Here is a 19144-nt window from a genome sequence, read left to right on the forward strand (position 1 = left end):
TTCAATTCTAATGCAATTTATTTTGAAGAAAGTTATCTTTACTTAACAATTACTGTTAGTAAATGTTCGACAGTGATAATAAATAAGTAACGCCACACGTTTTAGACTAAAGTAGTTACAGAAGTTGCTATTTGATAGTCCAATGAGGGATCATACATGATCCTGTTGAGAGCTCCGGGGATAGCGCTCATCAGAGATCAAACAATGTGATGTGTGAATTCCTACAGCGTCTCCCACTGTTGCAAAACAAACTAATAGTTTATATATATATGTGTATATAAATACATAATAGATAGCGCGTAAACATACAAAAAACAGCATCAACTCGTCACACCTGATTTCATCGTCCATGTGTATGACGTCAGGTAAAAATCAAGAAACAGAGACGTCTATATCACCTTCCGAGGTTGTCTTGATCGCCTTGGCATAATTTTAATGTAATGTCTAGTTTGAAGATTGAAAGAGCTCTATAAACGTCTTACTTAAAGATTCTAACCTAAACAGTCACACGATATAAAAATGCATTAAGTGTATGAGCGGGAAATACACACAGCGTTTCCAATATGGCAGTTAGAACAGAAACAGGATGAAGTATAATTTGTTTACTTAAAAGTCTTCATCATCACCCCCATTGGACGATGCAACAGAACGATAAGATGTATTAAGTCCTAAATGTGAGCTCCTAGTTGGTGTAGATTTATAGTATGGTGACAAATTTCCAGCCTGAAAACAAATTAAAGAAAATTATCATTTATACAAACATTATTTACGTAGATCTAGTGTATCTAAAATAAATATAATATTCGGTAAGAAGCAAGTCCTTAGAATTGTATCAGAGTTATGTTTTACGCTTTGTCTCCAAATAAAGGACTCTTCAAGTTATTGTCAAATACTTGTATATTAAAGTACATTACCTTTTATATTAAATGCAGAACAGTTTTGATATACATGTATATCGAAAATGTGTGTCATCTTGAAAACTGAACAATGTCTCTTGGTTTTATAACTTGAAAATAAAATCTGACTACATAATTCATAATTTTCAAAACATAATTTTAATTCATTTCGTTTAATTGTATAACTAGTACTCCTTTTTAAAACTGCAACTCTAGCCTATTTGAATTTGTCACAAAACTTCATGCCGGAGAAAAAACATGCATAAACTCTTAATAAAACTTTTGGTATGATAAACTGTTCAAAAGGTAAAACAAAAATGAATAGTTGATGTTGTGTTAGACATTCACAATGTAGTTATTTCTTTCACAATATCCTTCATGAAAAAATGAAACAGGTAGAATGAAAGTCAAAGGTAGGACAAAAGCCATTCAACGAAAAGGGCTGAAGGAGACATAACTTCAAAAAGTTTTAAGTTATTTATCTTCCAAAGTTTGCACAAAGAAAGCTTTTGATTGCAATTTACCAATGTTCAATTTTATGGTTCCCGTTAAATGACCCCACATGCTTTGTAAACTAACATTTTAGCCACACTACACTTTTTCAACATGTGTTAATTAACTCGTTTGCCCTAAAGTAGGGATGAACTTCAACGAAAGGGACATCACTCCAAACAAACTGTGACAAAAGTTGACACCATTCCATTCAAACTGTGTGCAACAGCGTTGATGCACGACTTACAGTTTATTCGGCATGAGAGGTATGTGTACTGCTTGAGAATTGGTGACTCTCCCGGATGGAAATAGAGGAAGTTCCCTGACAGAGGCATACATATTACGATAAATACAGTATAAAGATAGAAAAGATAAGAATAACTATGAATCTACCGAACGATCTAACTAAAATACATTGTCAAAATAAAAGAAATAAATGTAACAGAAACTTTGTAACATATCACATATTTCAGCATATGACCTGATGCTTATATATACTTCCAATATATATATATATACAATAAAGTCACACTTCTATAACTATTGATACAATTTATCAGTATTTTCTCGGGCCTACACATTCCAAAATAACAGGAACGAAACACATCTACGTTTACTGATTTCGAGTGCAATTGTTTTTGATACCTATGAATTTCTTATAAAGTCCAATAGTTAATACATAGAGTTTTCCCTATCCTTTCTCATTCTTTCTGCCTTAGCCATGGCCGCAGATAACGGAGTCATTGAAGCACCGCCCTAAATATATTTTCATATTGAAAACATGTTTTTGTATGTATAACTTTTACGCATTCAGGAAACTACTGAAATAGACTACTAAACTATTTCTAGTGTGGTCCATAACATGAACAACAAGTATTATTTCAACTTTGGTTTAGTAAATATATTTCCAACAGTGTAAGTCTGTTCAGTGTCAAAAGGGTTGACAACATTTTCCTGCTATTACCTGCTACATTCAAGTCTAAGCAGATGAAAATGGCTTTTATTTCTTAATCTGAAATTGTGGAATACGTTTGTCAAATGTGTAAAAAATTGCTTAATTTAAACAGTTGCATAATTGATTTAAATAAACTTATCAATATTCTAAACAAGTGAAGGATTGGTTATAACCTAACTGACTTTATAATGGGTATAATACTTACACCAGCAGGGCTAGCACTTGTGCGTGATGCGGATACAGAGCTGCGGTTCTTCACGCGCAGTTTCTGCAGGGAGTTCTCGGCGGAATCAGCGCGTTCCTCAGCGTCCTCCAATTCATTCTGAACCTTGCGGTATTTAGCGAGGTTAATGGCAGCAACTTCCTCCTGTAGGCAAATATGTAAAACCATGTCCAAACAATAAATGGAACAAATATCATTACACGATTTATAATTTCTTATCATCCATTGGTTTCATGAAAATGTATTCTGACTTTTATTTAAGACCTTGCATATAAAAAAGTGACTCTTAATTTAGCATGTGGCAATTTTTTTAACATTTCTGGGACGGATTTATTGCAGGTTATTAATAATAATTTATAGTAAGAAAACAGGTATCGCCGAACAACGTTATAAATCAAAGCTTGGTGGGTTACTTTTATATATGAAAAGTATGTAATATTAAGAAATACGTAATGCTTATACATGTTCAACATTGAAAACAAGAGCGACGTCATGTGATAAAATGATATTTAAAATATCAACTACAAAACATCTCCAAAGTCAATTTACATTTTATAGTTACAATTAAAAAAACCGTAAGCTTTGCGTCAATTTGCACGATAGTAACAGTGCAATAAAATATTACAATGAAATAAATTGAATTATTTAAACAGTTTAAATAACCGATCATAGAATACTTACAGCCTCTTCGACCTGTCGTTTGTATGTTTTGATCTTATTCTGAAGTTTGTCAATAAGTTCCTGTAAGCGCTCCTGGTTCTTCCTATCTTCATCAGCTTGGAAGGCCAGTTCTTTGAGGCGGCGGTCAGCCTTGCGCATGTTTTTCTGCGTCTCAGCATGGCGCCTCTGCTCATTGTCATACTCAGTTTCGAGTTCACGTACCTAAAGGGGAATGTTATTGGTGTTAAATTAAAAAATAAATGAAAACCCTCTTCACATTGACATACTTTATTTATGGATTAAAACATTATTAATTTTTATCTAGGAGTTTTATATTGATCGTATACATTTTTGTTCAAATCGATTAAGCACGGCATCTATCTTATGCCTTATCCGATATGATGAATTTATGATGGTTAAAAACATGTTTGTAATATTTACTTACTCTTGTTTCCAACTTGGCAATCAACTTCTTTCCACCCTTGAGAGCCTGTGCTTCAGCTTCATCAAGACGAACTGTCAGCTCTTTGATTTGTTGTTCAAGGGCTTTGCGCATCTTCTCAACCTGTGATCCATGCTCTTGTTCAGCGCGGAGCTCATCAGCAAGACGGGCTGCATCAGCAATAGACTTCTTTGCTCTCTCATCAGCACCTCTTACTTCGTTGTTCATCTCCTCAAGATCACCTTGCATGGCAGCAATGTCTCCTTCCAGTTTTCTCTTCTGGCCTCCAAGAGATTGCACTTGAGCGGACAGTTCGTTGACGCGATCATTAGTGTCTATGAGTTCATTTTCGGCCGCCTTTCGCCCTCTTTCGGCAGATTCAAGAGCTGATCGGATTTCCTCGCATTCACCTTGGACAACAGCTACACGACGTTCAGCCATATTGTAAGCTTCGCGAGCCTCTTGTGTGTTACGCTGCTCTTCTTCAATGGTGCTCTGGAGTTCTCTGGCCTGTTCTTGTAATCTCTTACAGTTCTTTTCCATGTCAACTCTACCACGATTTGCTCCATCAAGGGCAACTTCAAGTTCATTTATGTCTTGCTCAAGCTTCTTACGAATTCTAAGAGCTTCAGCCTTACCCTTTGCTTCAGCTTCAAGACTAGCATTCATAGAATCCATAGACCTTTGATGGTTACGTCTTGTGTTTTCAAATTCTTCTTCTTTCTCAGCAATTCTTCTGTCAATCTCCTGTCGAATTGCAGCGATTTCAAGTTGAGCACGCGACACTTTAGCCTCTTCTTGCTCAAGGGCGGACTCTGCTTCTTCAAGTGCTGCTTGTAATTCCTCCTTTTCCATTTCAAGGCGTCGACGTGCCTTTTCTACTTCATGGACGCTTCTACCTCCTTCTGACAACTGGTCGGTGAGTTCGTGGATTTCATCTGAAAGCATGCATTAATTTAAATTAGTTAATGTGTTATTTTTGATATCAGTATAGTGTACTGTCATGAAAATTAAGATGGATGGTGTGAATTTTGTATTGAATTTTTCCTACTACAGAAAACCGCAAATTAAAAAGGTAAACAAATGATAGAAATTGACTTTAACTGTACTTATGTCGTTATTTTCATCTCCCCTAAAACATCGTATGACATGAATAATAAGCTTTCTTTCTTGATGGACAAATGCCAATTAAGTTTGTACAAATTACGTTATATCTAGAACTATGGCTTTTTCCTAAACAAATATTTTAAACAATTGTATACAGATATTGGAAGGGATATTGTAAAGTATGAGCGCAACAAAAATTGAACATACCGGCTAAGTTCTTATTTTCTCTCTTCAGAGAATCAATGGTATCATTTGCTTCCTCCGCCTGAGCCTTTGTTCGGTACAACTCAGCTGAATAGCTTCGGGCTTCCTTCTGTGCATTCTCAAGCTCGGTCTGGAGGTCACGGACACGTGCTTCCCATTCAGCAATTGTTTTGTCGAAGCCTCGCTGTTTCTTTTCTAGATTGTTGGCATTAGCATTAGCCCTGTCTACATCGATCATAAGGTCCTCGAGTTCTCCAGAAAGTCTGCTCTTTGTCTTCTCAAGCTGACTGACCTTGGCGTTTGCTGATTCAGCAACTTGTTCAGCCTCTTGAAGTTTGGCCTGAAGCTTACGTTTAGCTTCTTCGAGTTCCTCAGCGCGGGACATACCCTCGCTTTCATATTTAACACGCCATTGTTGAGCTTCAGCGTTGGCTCTTGACAACTGCCTCTGCATGTCACCCTTAGATTCAATTTCTTCCTCAAGTTGTTCTCTGGCGGAGTCGAGGTCTGAAGTGAGATTTCGGATATCGCTCTGCATCTTTTGGCGAGCCTGAAAGAAAGGTGTTATTGTGAAACCAATTGAGTTTACCGCAGAACAAATTTAACAGAAGAAATTTAACTTAATTCTCATTCTTTGACTTTGTAGTTTAAATGCTTTGAAATGAATATAAACACAAATAAATATATATGCACTTGCAAAGAATCTATTATAGTTTTCTTGTACCAGCAGTGAGAATAGTCAAATAATAATAAGAACAATACTATATTGAAAAATTTAACGAAGTCATGTCACTTGTCATGCCATTATTTCTTAGTGCTTTGGTCACAATGTCGAATGAAAGTTCAAAAGATTGACATGTATTCATTATATTACAAAACCTACCCTTGTTTCTTCCTCAAGGCTGCGTTTGGCTTCCTCGAGTTGTTGAAGAAGGGCTTGGCGTTCTTTGTTGAGCTGGTTCACACGGCTTTCAGAGTCCTCAAGCTGTCTGGTAAGGTCAACATTCTCATTTTGTACTCTTGCTTTCTGGCCCTGGAGGTCCTGAATGGTACGCGCACTTTCCTCAAGACGAGCATTCAGCTCGTCTATCTGTGCTTGGACTTGCTTGGACATCTTTTCTGACATACCCTGTAAAAGATATATGTATGAAAGAACGTATTTATGAATTAAAAAGAGAGTGAATAATTAGTGATGTCTTCGTTCAAGTTAAAAACTAACTGTTTCATCATCATCACCAAATCGCTAATCATAGTTATTATCATTTTATTGTTATTATAAAATTTCAATATCAATTACGTTAATGATCAATTTATTTTTATACATGCTTTAATAAAGTTGAAATATAACTACCTATAATATTATAGAGAAATATGGCATAAGAAAAACTATGTACATTAGTATGTATACCCTGAATTTCTCAGCTTGTTCAAGACCTAGCAGTAAGTCTTCGCATTCTAAATGTAAATCGAGTCGATCCTTTTCTAATCTGTCAATCATGCAAATTGTGAAATGATTAACATGCAAAGCATACGAGTTATTTTATGATAATAAAACAGGCTTATGTTAAAATATATCATCTTTTGCTCTTCTCGCACTCTGGACCTGAAAACTTTATCATGCATGTTATGGTGTTGTAAAACGTAATGGTCATGTTGATGAAAAGGGTCATTGGAAAAAAAGAGCTTTTATATAAGTGTTTGTTGACTTCAGCATCATTTGAAAATGTGAATCTGAAATAAATTAGACAATATTTTAACATGCACGTGCAGATGCCAACACGTGAAGAAATTTACCCTGTTCTTTGAAATGTGTTCAATTTGTGCGTGCAAATCTTCAATTTCTCCCTTGAATTGTTGTTTTTCTTTATCAACTCTGAAATAAGGTGACATTACGTGTATTTCAATCTAAAAGCAAAACAGTATTTTGTAACCCACAAATCTATAACAAATCATCATTTTGATTTAATAGCAGGCATCTATCAAAATTTATTTATGTAATATTATTTCCATGATTTCAAAACTTCAAAGTTTATGCTATGCAATTTTCTTCTTTTAGTTATTCTTTTACTTAGCAAAATGTATGGCAAAACATCGACAAAGATATATTATATATGGTAAATTTCACTGTGCATCTATAGATATTATATGTAACAAGTTGACGTGATTTATTAAACTAACTTTTGTTTCATTTTCTGTAGCTGGTCAATTTGGTCAGCCATTTCATTACTAGCATCCTGGGCCTTCTTGCGGAGTGCACTGATTTGACCTTCATGCTGAAGACTCTGCTCCTCGAGGTCACGTCTGAGCTTGAGAAGTTCCTGTTCACGTTTCTTATTAAGCTCAACCTGAGCTGAGGTTGCACCACCAGCTTCATCAAGACGTTCACTCAGCTCTTCAAGTTCACGGTTTAGTTCAGCTCTCTGTTTCTCAACCTTAAAATTACGAAGGAGGTATAATGTAGACTAATTCATTTTTAAAAATAGAGCATCATAATATTTATTGAAATATTTATTACATTATAAATCATATGTCAGTTTTATTCTAAAAGGAATGCACAGAGTGTTTTGACAAGACCGGACTGGAATATGTTTATAACACTTTTATGTAAGTTTGGAGCATTTAATAACATGCGTGCAAAATATTACGTCATTGGCTCAATTCAATTTTGCAGAACAATCATTTTAACTGTGCAAAAATGAGTTTTTTTAAAGCTTTTAAATCAAATAAGCAACAAAAAAAATGTTTTTCATTTAAATTATGAGTATATTTTTTTATCATATTTCGTATATTTTTCCGTATATATAGTGCCCCTGTTGATTTATGTCAGAATTCCAATTTTTTAATTTAAGCCTTCGGACCTCAGTAAAGTTCCTTTAACAACATATATCATTAATAATTTTGTATTTATTTTAACGATTAAGCTGTCTATATGGCATGACTTTAAAGAATACCTTAGTTTCATTGTAAAATTTCTTACTTAAGTTTTCATGATAAGAACGATCTCATTTTTTTTTTACTTTCTCTTAGTAAACAATATTTTGAAATTCGATATTTTTTCATACATTCACAAGTGGAATAAAAACAAATGACAGGCACCCAGAAACTTTTATTAGATTTATCACAATTCTAAAAGTTAATAAAACTTATGTATACCTATATAAGATTTAACTTACAATTAAGAAATTAATAAAAAGTGCCGTTTTTAAATGGAATTTTATTAACGATATGGGTACGATTAAGGTATGTTATAATCAATGTTATAATGAAATTGTAAAACATGTAATATGTAGTTTAGAATGTCTTAAACATAATGCCGTCTAAATGTATATACCGTTTCACCTAGCTTCATATAATATGAAAATAAATTCATGAACAGGTTTCATTTCAAGATAATCTTGTTCTGGGAAAACAACTTCAAACAAAACCGCTAATCTTTTATTTATCTTATCTCAATCTGACAGTTAATGACTTATTAAGACTAGAAGGTGCAGGTAGTGTTGATGTTTGTACAGTACTGAAATCAAGAACGCTTCATAACCATGGTAACGTATCTATAAAATGTTGAATCTAAGAACTTTTTTTTATACAGCAGAAATTCCTTCCCGACAGATGTTATCTGCATTATAAATTGCATCTGCATTAAATGGATGACTACACATACTCAGATTAAATAAAGTATACTAATGATTAAACAAGGATAAAAATGTCAAAATTAATTGCAATATCCCAAGTAATATTTCAACTTACTAAAACAAACATGATAAGAATCGAGTAATAAAGGTGCCCGGTTGTAAATCGTTAGAAAATTCGTATAAGAACTTGTTTATGTTATAAATTTCGTTTAGTTATGTTTAAATATTAAATGATGCACAATAATGATTATATTAATTTTGTTTATAAAGTTCTTAACGCTCGTAAGATGTTAATGCAAATAAAAGATTCTTCATATAACAATGAATAAATGCAATATTATTTTCCTATCATCAACCCGTTGATGACATACTGAGTTTTAAACCTATGATGTTTACTTGAATTTTAATTTGACTTATATCCAAATTAAAAAAAAATGTTTGAATATACTAGGTTACAGCTATTTATGGCAAAAGTGCTTTTATTTCCCTTAGCCATTCAATCAATCAAATAATTAGAATAAAGTCGACAAACTTCGCCACTTTCCGTATCTTATATTTATTCAGAATGTCTCATCATTCTTGTTTCATTCGACACTTACTAGTACTTAATTGCGTAATTTGCTAAAATAGGCGAAATATACCGAACTAATATGAAATTATGATGAATTTTATCATACTTGGGCAAAAAAATATTAAATATTAATATTAGTATAACAACTATGCTTACCTTTGCTCTGGCAGCTCTTTCGGCCTCGAGTTCCTCTTCCAGTTCCTCAATGCGGGCCTGTAATACCATGTCAGAGGGCATTGTAGCAGTTTATATAAAATATATCAAGACAATATGGAATGATTTATTTGTTCCCAAGTGAATTCTTACAGTTAATCAAAATGTGACTAACTCACAATGTAAACCTCTCTTTTTCACCAAATGATTTGTTTAAAACCAAACAAGTCCGTATATAAAGACAATAATACAACAGCAAAGTTCAATATCACATGAATTTAGTATCACAGAATGTAAAAATCGGAATTGATATTTTTAATTTAACATAAATCCCAGTTTTTATCGAAATATTTTAAAGTCGAAAATTTAAGATGAGGAAGCCTTCGTGCCTAAGTCTGTTCAAGCCCTTCGAAATATTTACTTCAGAAGTAATAAACTTCTTGAAACTCTTAGGAATATCTGAGTTGTGAGTCACGCTCTCATGTAAAATCTCTAGCAGTCAGAAACATGAACCAATCAAATTCTAGAAAGTGCTGAAATTTTATCTCTACTGGAATTTCATGCCTACCTCAAAATCTATCGGTTGGAATGCTAATTGGAATTCATAATCACTTTCAAATACTATAATAAATGTTAATTAGTCTACCTGAGCTTCACAAAACCCATCAAAACACAGTTGAAAGCCGATACATAATTAATTACACATGCAAAGAAACAAATAGTCGACACAAAATTAATTATCCCACATGTATTAAACTTATATCTAGCCGAAAACAGCTTAAATTTTGGACAAGGAAACATATTCTTCTATACATTCTTCACTGTACATACATCGTGCAACGATAAAATGACAATTACCTGCAATTATACAGTATTTCCTATCTAACAAGATCAAAGAACTAGCATCACGGAAAAGTCAATTATAACATGTCCACAAATGTCATGCCGAACTATCTTTAAGCAACATTTACTCAGTCAAGCTATAGACGCTGGAATCCGTTTCTCGCAGCAGCTTCAATTTGCAGCTTGTTAGACTATAACTTTGTTTATTTGCTTAGCAGAATAGTTCAGAAAGTTAGCTATCCCATAGAGCTTTTGAAATAAAGCATTGAACATTATCATTTATATTATTCTGCATGAACGTTCGAGCATTAAGCGTTTAACAAATTAAATTGCACGAGCAGTTAGAAGAGCACAAATCACATCGAAGCGAAGCAAACAGACAGAAAAAAACACAGCCATATATGATACTGTACTTCTAGCATATGTTTCAGTCCAGGAGTAACTAGAGCCAAATCTTCAGCATCACGAATAACCTTCCTACTTCTTGCGCTCAAAGTTGGACGGTATCTGTCAGGCATATATTGTTTGCTATATAATGCTGGATGAGTTGCGATATTTTCTAATACCGCTGGACTCGTACCTCTATAATCCCTACTCAAATCGCTCAACAGTCTATTGGTGTCTACATATTCTCGAAACGTTTGCCGCTTAGAACTACCGCTTTTGTAGCTTGAATAGTCTGATGAGGATTTTTTCACGGATTTTGTATACGTTTCAGTACCGGAAGGTTTAGGTGCAGGGGCTGGCGCATTGGCAACAGTTGTAGCAGGAGATGGTTTCGGCGATTTCTTAACAGTTATCTTCTCTGTTACGGCAGTGACCGTTTCTTCTTTGGGTGGTGCCGAACTTATTTCTGTTTTAATTGTTGTTGTCTCAGATGTTTCCTGCGTAACGACTTCAGTATCCGCCATTTCGAATTATAACTTAGTACTATCCGAAATAAAACTATAAAACTAAAATCAAAAATTAAATTCCTATGATTTTTGACGAGGTAGAATCCAAATAAAAATCCGCCTGATTTCCGAAACAAAAGGTCACGTGACTGTATTCTAACTAAAGTGCAACATCGAAGGCCAAGACGAATGTGCAGCTATCCTTTATCTAAGAAACAACTGGCAACAACAACCACTTCACATGTGACTATCGACAGAACCAGGAAGGAAGGAGGCGGAAGTAACGTGTGCTTTATACTATACGTATAGGAAATACCTCACTAGCACCTATCAGGTAGAACTTATTTATAGATTAACAAAACCTCTCGGTGAACTACACACAGGTATCAGCTTAATAATGTGAGTAATGCCAAAAAGATTCTTTAAAAGGAACGAGGCAACAATAACCTTTATTTTCTGGATCAGTGCCAGAAAAGATAGGCTTATTTCCAAGCAATGATAAAATATTTGATAAACAACATTGTCTGAAAATTAGTTTGACATTAGTTGTTGCAGATGTCTAGTACTTTCGAATTGCAAAGCTTTAGGGGGCTTGCAGCATCAGCATTATTCTAAAAACTTGGTTGTACCTTTTGATGTTTACTGACATTTTAAAGCTTTCAGACGGCCTTGGAAACGTGCTATAGAAACGTGTTGTTGTTGAGCAAAAGTTATATGTTATCATACCTTTGAATATTTATCAAGAATGTTGATTTACTTGAGAAAAAGATTTAAGGCGTGTAACAGCTATGATTACAAGCATACAGAAATAAGTAATTAGCATTTCAAACAGAATGCAGGTTGGCAATAAACGTGAGTAATTATTGTATTTAAGATGATTGTTACAGAAAATATTTGAAAACAGGAAGGCTTCCCTTTAATAGATGGCTGGGATTATTTTACAAAATAATAACAATAAAAACTACATGTATATGAAAAATACCGTTTTGCTTTTTATGATGAAACTTAGAAAACAATAAAAAAAATTTCACTTAAGAGTTTCTGCGATACAAATTTCATTTTCTCCAGAACAAATGTGTTGTCATGTATTTTACTAATATAAAACGTAAGTTTGAATATAAATGTAAAAGTTATAAGAGATGTCAATGTTTTTGTCACATTAATATCAAAAGTGCTGAATAAAAAGTTTATAGAATAATGGATACATATAGATACATATTGCAATAAAATAGTATTATGAAAAAATAATAGAGCTTTATTTATCAACAAGGCAGTGTTACCTGAAGTTCCTTAATCTTTCTTTGGAGTGCTGCTACAAGGCTCTGTTCGTCCTCAAGTTTAGAGCTCAGGTTCTTGACCTCCATGTCCTTCCTGTAAAATTCATTAAATCATAAAACTAATTAAACAAGATATTTTAAAGATGTTTCAATGTTTGCATGCATGCCCATAATATAAACGGCATTTCAGCGGGACGTACTAGCCGTGTTTAAAAATACCGAGTAGAAATCTATATAGATACATTAAAAATAGATTAAGAAACTAAAAATAACAACTACTGCAAGGAATGGAGAAGTTTAACTTTTTCGGAAAACATTTCATGAAAACATTCACATAATTCACAAAAAAGTGATATTTTACAAAGTCATGATAGATTTATGGACATAGCATTGTAATTATACAAACAACAGTAAGCAAAGTAGATGTTTATTTGAATTACCTCCTGACATTTTCTTCAAGATCTCTCTTTACACGTTCAAGATCTTCAACAGTTTCCTGTGTGGATTTAAGGTCTTGCTCTACCTTTCTCTTTGCCTTTTCAACATCAGCACGGACCTTCTTCTCACGCTCAAGGTTGTCTTCAAGCTAAAATGAATACCATTAATTGTTATGAAACAAATTCTCCTATTTGTTTTGATATTTTTGTCTGAAAATGTCATTTTACGTTTGTACAAAGATAAAAACTGTTAATAGCAATAAATCATCAATTATGATTACATCTCATTATTATAGAAATAATAATTGAGTTAATATCTAGACATGTAGTCAGGTAGTTATTTTTGTAAATTCAAATTACCTCGTCAAGGGTTGCCTCTAGTTTTCCCTTGATTCTTGTGAGGTTGTTAACCTTGTCTTCTTCAGCACGGAGAGCTTCCTCGGTTCTCTTTTGTTGTTCATCCATGTTTTTCTTTTCTTTTGATAACTTAGCAATTTGTTCATCTTGCTGTGCCATTTCATCTTGTAAAGTTTTGATTTGATTGTCCTTTGTGGTCTTTTCAGTTTCAGCCTTTGCAAGAGCTGTTTCGAGATCTTCAATGTCCTTCTTTAGTTCTACAGCCTCTTGTTCCATTTTCCTCTTAACAGATTCAAGTTCAGCAGCGGCATCTTCCTCATCAAGGAGCCTTTCTTCCAGGTCTTTCAGCTGCTGTTCAAAGTCAGCTTTCTGTTGGATAAGTCGCTCGATCTTTTCCTCAGCATCAATCAATGTATCTTGTTCAGCTTGTAACTGAAGATACATGTCATTCTTCTGCTGGAGAAGTGTTACATTCTGTTCTTCCAATTCCTTCTTGATTTTCTCGACCTTTGCCAATTCAGCCTTGGTTTTCTCGAGCTCTTCTTCCTTCTTTCTCATCTCATCCTCGGCACGAGCCACGTTGAGAAGGGGCTTGACCTTGGTGTAAAGTTTCCACCATTGCCAGTTTCTGAGAACCATCCACTTTCTGATGTTTCTTTGGATAACGGATAAACCAATTCTGCAAACACGAACAATCATATCATGAATAAGTTTTCATTTCGAATTTCTATTCGTTTTGATTTCAATTAAGAATGAAAGTTTGTGTGAAAAGAACTACATTGTACTGTGAAAAGAATTACATTGTACTTAATAGTTTACTTAAGGTTAAAATAAGTTTTTTCTTAACATATGAAATTACCTCTGGTCTTGAAGTTTCTTGTATTGTCTTCGCATGAGGTAACCTCTAATATGAGCCTGGAAGAGGGAGATAATCTTTGAGAGACGTTCATCACGCATGTCTTCAAGCATACCAAGCACACCAGCTTTAAAGAAGACTTTTGTGGATCCAAGACGGTATTCATTAGGGTCCATCTGAAGTGCTGTCAATATTTTGTCAGTGACCTGCTTTCCATCAACAAAACCTTGGGGAATAGCGTTAGGGGCCAGGATTGAGTATCTGAAATAATTAAAAGTCAACATCACTTTTGATAAAAATTTAGATCAATTTCAGTAGGCTCAAAAAGTGTTGGATCAATTTATAGGACTTAAGTTTTATTGCATCATGATACTGACCTCTGCTTGAATTCTGAGTAGATAATCCTGTTGGGGAAGCCTTTTCTGCAGATACGGATACCTTCAAGTACACCGTTACATTTCAGCTGGTTGAGTACAAGTGGAGCATCAATCACACCTATAAAATGGAACGGAATTGTTGATTTATGATTGAGTTATACACATTTTTAAGGCATCTTATATGTCAATCCGAAATCCGAACACATTTTTTAAATAATTTTGATGTCTTATTTTCAAATATAAGCTTTACATCAATAAAAGAGATGTCAAATATGATTTTATAAAATAACTGTGTGTCTCTAATTGGACTTTTGTGTGGAAATGGGTATCGATAATTGAAACTATCACCTTAGCAACCTTAATGAGGTTGAGATAACTCAACAAATGAAGTTGTCGACCCATCACAACATTTGAGACTTACCCGGAGCCTTTTGTTCATTTGGAATAATGCAACGAACGAAATGTGCTGATGTATTACCAAGATGTTTCATCAATCTATTGAGAGACTCCTAAGAAAAACAAACGAGGAATTCAAACATGCATGGAGTAAATTAAATATTAAAACCCTGACAGCCAAATGATTGGATTTTAAGGCCAAATGTAAGTTTTCAAAAGCACAGTTTTATTAAAATTAAAGAAATATACACAAATCATCTAAATGCAATCGGGTTAAATGTTTCTTTTCGTCTTATTCTTCATACTTTTCTAACATCTAAAGTTATTAATTTACGAGTAAATATAACATGAGGCCATGAATTGTATCAAAACCCTTATATAAAATCCAACCACATGTTAAACTGTCATATTCGCTAGGTGCAGCTAATATAAAAAAGAAAACTCAGTTGGGGTAAGGTAGGGTGCGTAACATGTGAAACGTTTTCTAAATAAGAGGGGTGATTAATTCTAAGTAAAAGTGTGATTAATTTGGTGTTAGTAACAAGTGCCGTTGGCTGAGTGTTTGGTGTAGGCTTAATTCTCTCGATGTAGGACCATGCTCGCCGAACTGCTTGAGACCTGTAATTTCATGCAAGAGTGTGTTATTGATGTTTGTAGGTTGAGGTTAGGGTAATCACTGCACGCATAGCTTGAGATGTTGTCATCCGCAAACTACGTCACATATTCATGACGTCATAATTACCTGGCGTCTTTGTCTCGTTGGGAATAATACAACGCACGAAGTGAGGGTGAGTTGTATACAAGTTCTTCATGAGCTTGTTCAGAGATTCCTACAATGAATCATTTGAAATACAGCAAGCATTATATGTTGACATTAATATAACAAGCACATGTTTCGTAAGCTTCGACAACATTAAATATACATGTAGAATCCATAAATTATATACAGTACTCTTTTTACAATAATTAACATCAAAACATATAGATCTACTATAATGAATAAATGTAGATCTAAACTTTATACTTTATGAATGAAAATATAAAAAATAATGACTCTTACACTGTTTTTGAAATTTCAGCAAATATTTGAGATAATTAAATACATTTACAATTCCACTCATTTATCATATAATTATTATCTTTTTTAATTATCGATAAGGAATCGACTGTTCATGTGAACTCAATTTTCTTTACATTAAATATTTAGAATTTTTATATTAATCGTTAAAGCTCTGAAACATAAATTAATATCGTAAAAATTTAACCTGCTGAAACAAAAAAACACAAATTGGTAGTTTATGTTATAACATATATGTTACACATGTTAGCGGTGTTTTTGTACATTAACATGCAAACAATTTACTTTAGGCTTTAGTTAAATGTCGAAAATACTGAAGGGTATCAAGCATAAAAAATAATGTGTTTTAAGTTTAAATCAAATCTTTAAGCGTAAGATTTTTTTTTCTGAAATATTACTTACTTAAAAAGTGGGAGAACTGCAAAAAAGCGTAATTTCGTGTTTAAAGCATATGCATAGTTAAAATGGATGGGGAAAAGGGTAATAGTAGGGATATTTCAAAAATATGGAGTAAAATAAATTGATATAAAAGGGGTTTTCTAACAACATTTATATCTAACATTCCCTACGCCTTTACCTTATGCGTTGCGGAAATTGTTTGAAAGGAAGATGACTTCTTTTTCTTTGTAGAAGCGGCCGCATCAGCTTATGAAACAAAGTTTTAGTAAAATATATCATGTACCATATATTTAATATAGATATAATGGTAGCAACAAACTAGTCAATATACATTATATTCTGTCAATAGCAGCATACATCCATCAGCACAGAGGCAATATTTTACCTGCAATGACTAAGAACCTGTGACAAAAAGCATAATACTGTTAAGCGTTTCACAACAAATAAACGTTGTTGTTACATCAGGACAGCACGGCACTCTATCGTTGTTGAAGTACACAAAGCATGTTGCAAGTTATCAAGCTAATTATTAAAGCCAAGTTTGTTTTATTATGTAAAGCAGAATTCAGCCGTGCAATCAGTCGTTACCTTGTGGATTGCAGAAAGGGTTTGGAAAGCAGCAGATTTGTGCTTTTTCGTCGCAGCCATAGACGAGGCTAAAGAGTAAAGGGGAAAAATTACAAAAGAAACAAAACAAAAATTAGAGGTAAGGTAAAGAAATTGGCGAGGGGGAATGAGGTGATAAAATACCTAATAAAATGACATTTATTCAGGTTTTTTCTCAAGTAAGGTAATTTTTATAAAGAGCAAAACAGAAACAAAACTAAAACAAGAAATACAACAAAACAAACATTTCACACGAAAAGGAGCAAAATAGTATAGTGCACAAACAGTTTATGAACCTGAAAATGTAAAACACACAGACATGAAATATAAATCTGAAGGAAAAGTTTCTGAAGGAAGTAAATTATACGAGATGGCTTCTTAAAAGAATTGCTGTTAGCTTAGTACTATACATATGTGATTTATTGCCGAACTTTACTTATGCTACGTTACCGATGCTTGGCTTTCTACGGGTTTGAACTTTTTAAATTTGCTACACATTTCATGTTTTGTTCTCACGATACAAAAGTGGAAGTATATATGGGTGTGATACAGTATTATAGAAAGGGATTTGCTTTTTTGTCTATGTTTTTACTTCACCTAGCACTAAGCTTTGGAAAACAGGTAAAAGAAATTGTCATCATTTACCCTATATGACCTTGACAGAGTCAAAAAGTTCGAGCCACGTTTACGCTGTGCTGATTCTTCTTCTAAATACGACATGTGACGAATTATATTCAAAATTCACTAAAATCAATTCTTTTTGCATTGCATTTATAAAATTAATTTAAAACATAATTTATTTAAATCAATGTAATATTTGGAAAACTAAAGTTATTTATAAAACCATCAGAGCTTTAATTTAAAACAACAAAATTTAAATTTCAAACAATGATGCATGAATGCTGCAATTATTCAAACGGAATTTCTGGTTTTGATAACATTTGAAATGAAAGAAATTCAAAAAGAAAATAATGTAAATGTAAGTTATGTTATCAAACTGAATTTACCTGCAGGAGGGGCAAACAGAGTTGACACAAGCGCTTCCTTAGACTGTTCTAGAAGAGCCACCACGGTCTCATTCAGTGGATCCTTGTTCTTGTCCAACCAACCATTGATGTTGTATGGTACCTATATATGACAAAAAGTTTTGAATACGAAACTAACACAGAATATTTTATTTCAGTTATATTTTAATATTTATTAAATTTGAAACATTCGATACAGTTAAATATATTGTCTTTTATATTAAAAATTGTATTTCGTTACAATCTGAAACTCTTAGATATGTACATCATAGGGTTACTTACAGCTCCAGCGTAATGGCCAAGTTCAAAGTGGGCATCAGCACCACCCTTCCTGCTTTTGACGGGTTTGTTGAAGATGGCAGTCTTGCCAAGATGGTTAGTGTACAACTTCTCCATAAATGTCTTGTCCGAAGCCTTAGGGAACATGCACTCTTCCTCAAGAATGGACAAGATACCCATAGGCTGAAACAGGAAATGAATCATCAGAAATATCAAGGCATACTGGTATCAAATGCTTACGACAAAATCAAGACCATTAACACATTCCAAAACGAATGACATTAATTGTTCAACATAATTGTTAATTGATTTGGATTATTGTATAAACAAGGTACATTTTGTATTACATACAGCACTATGCGCGACTACATTCTTTGCTCGAAAAATATTTAAAATTAAATCTTACAATGACAATTAATTGTAAACCTAGTAAATATAATAATTGACGCAACTGCAGAGAAATGGAATAATCATAACATATTGCATTGAATTTGGATATGTTTATTCAAAATCAACGATTTTTTTTATCCAACACTAATTTGAATCTTGTAAAACATTTTTATAGTTTATAATGTTTATAATGACGTCCTAAATGTTTCAGACATAATTTGAGCATGTTCATGGACGTTACCGTTAGATGTCAGCTACTGTTTATGACTCCCTCCTTGGCACCGGTTTAAACCTGAATTCAACATTAAAACATAACACTGGTGAAATTGTTAACTTAGAAACATCTTCAGAACACACAAAACATACCTTCTCAATGAGATCGATACAGGCTTGTAAGTCCATACCAAAATCAATGAATTCCCACTGAATTCCTTCCTTCTTGTATTCTTCTTGTTCAAGAATGAACATGTGATGGTTGAAGAATTGCTGTAATCTTTCATTGGTGTAGTTGATGCACAATTGCTCAAAACTGTTGAACTGTTGAAAATATAAAATAATATGCATATAATTATATTACCATTGGAAAAATTATATGC

The 19144-nt window shown here is 33.4% G+C and overlaps 1 protein-coding gene across 13 annotated transcripts in view; it reads right to left on the bottom strand.

Annotated features, from left to right (window-relative positions):
* The window catches only part of LOC132735150 (myosin heavy chain, striated muscle-like), a 33203-nt gene continuing 14059 nt past the window's right edge, over positions 1-19144 (bottom strand). For 5 of the 13 annotated variants that reach the window (XM_060722064.1, XM_060722063.1, XM_060722059.1 and 2 more), the window contains exons 13-31: positions 18915-19085; positions 18162-18341; positions 17862-17982; positions 16427-16494; positions 15514-15601; positions 14376-14493; positions 14002-14259; positions 13146-13821; positions 12789-12934; positions 12352-12442; positions 9339-9395; positions 7158-7411; positions 6774-6852; positions 5863-6108; positions 4983-5529; positions 3672-4606; positions 3248-3448; positions 2549-2710; positions 1-723 (exon numbers count right to left, since the gene is read on the bottom strand). In XM_060722064.1, coding sequence (XP_060578047.1) covers positions 607-723; positions 2549-2710; positions 3248-3448; positions 3672-4606; positions 4983-5529; positions 5863-6108; positions 6774-6852; positions 7158-7411; positions 9339-9395; positions 12352-12442; positions 12789-12934; positions 13146-13821; positions 14002-14259; positions 14376-14493; positions 15514-15601; positions 16427-16494; positions 17862-17982; positions 18162-18341; positions 18915-19085 — 4515 coding nt within the window. In that variant the 3' untranslated portion in view covers positions 1-606. Of the gene's footprint in view, positions 724-1635; positions 1711-2033; positions 2145-2352; positions 2401-2548; positions 2711-3247; positions 3449-3671; positions 4607-4982; positions 5530-5862; positions 6109-6773; positions 6853-7157; positions 7412-9338; positions 9396-12351; positions 12443-12788; positions 12935-13145; positions 13822-14001; positions 14260-14375; positions 14494-14796; positions 14885-15513; positions 15602-16426; positions 16495-16836; positions 16905-17861; positions 17983-18161; positions 18342-18914; positions 19086-19144 lie in introns of all 13 variants that reach the window. The other 8 variants (XM_060722060.1, XM_060722062.1, XM_060722061.1 and 5 more) reach the window with 5 other exon arrangements.

This window comes from Ruditapes philippinarum, unplaced genomic scaffold (genome assembly GCF_026571515.1).
Source record: "Ruditapes philippinarum isolate M1 unplaced genomic scaffold, ASM2657151v2 ctg555_1_1_1_1, whole genome shotgun sequence".
Classification (NCBI taxonomy): domain Eukaryota; kingdom Metazoa; phylum Mollusca; class Bivalvia; order Venerida; family Veneridae; genus Ruditapes; species Ruditapes philippinarum.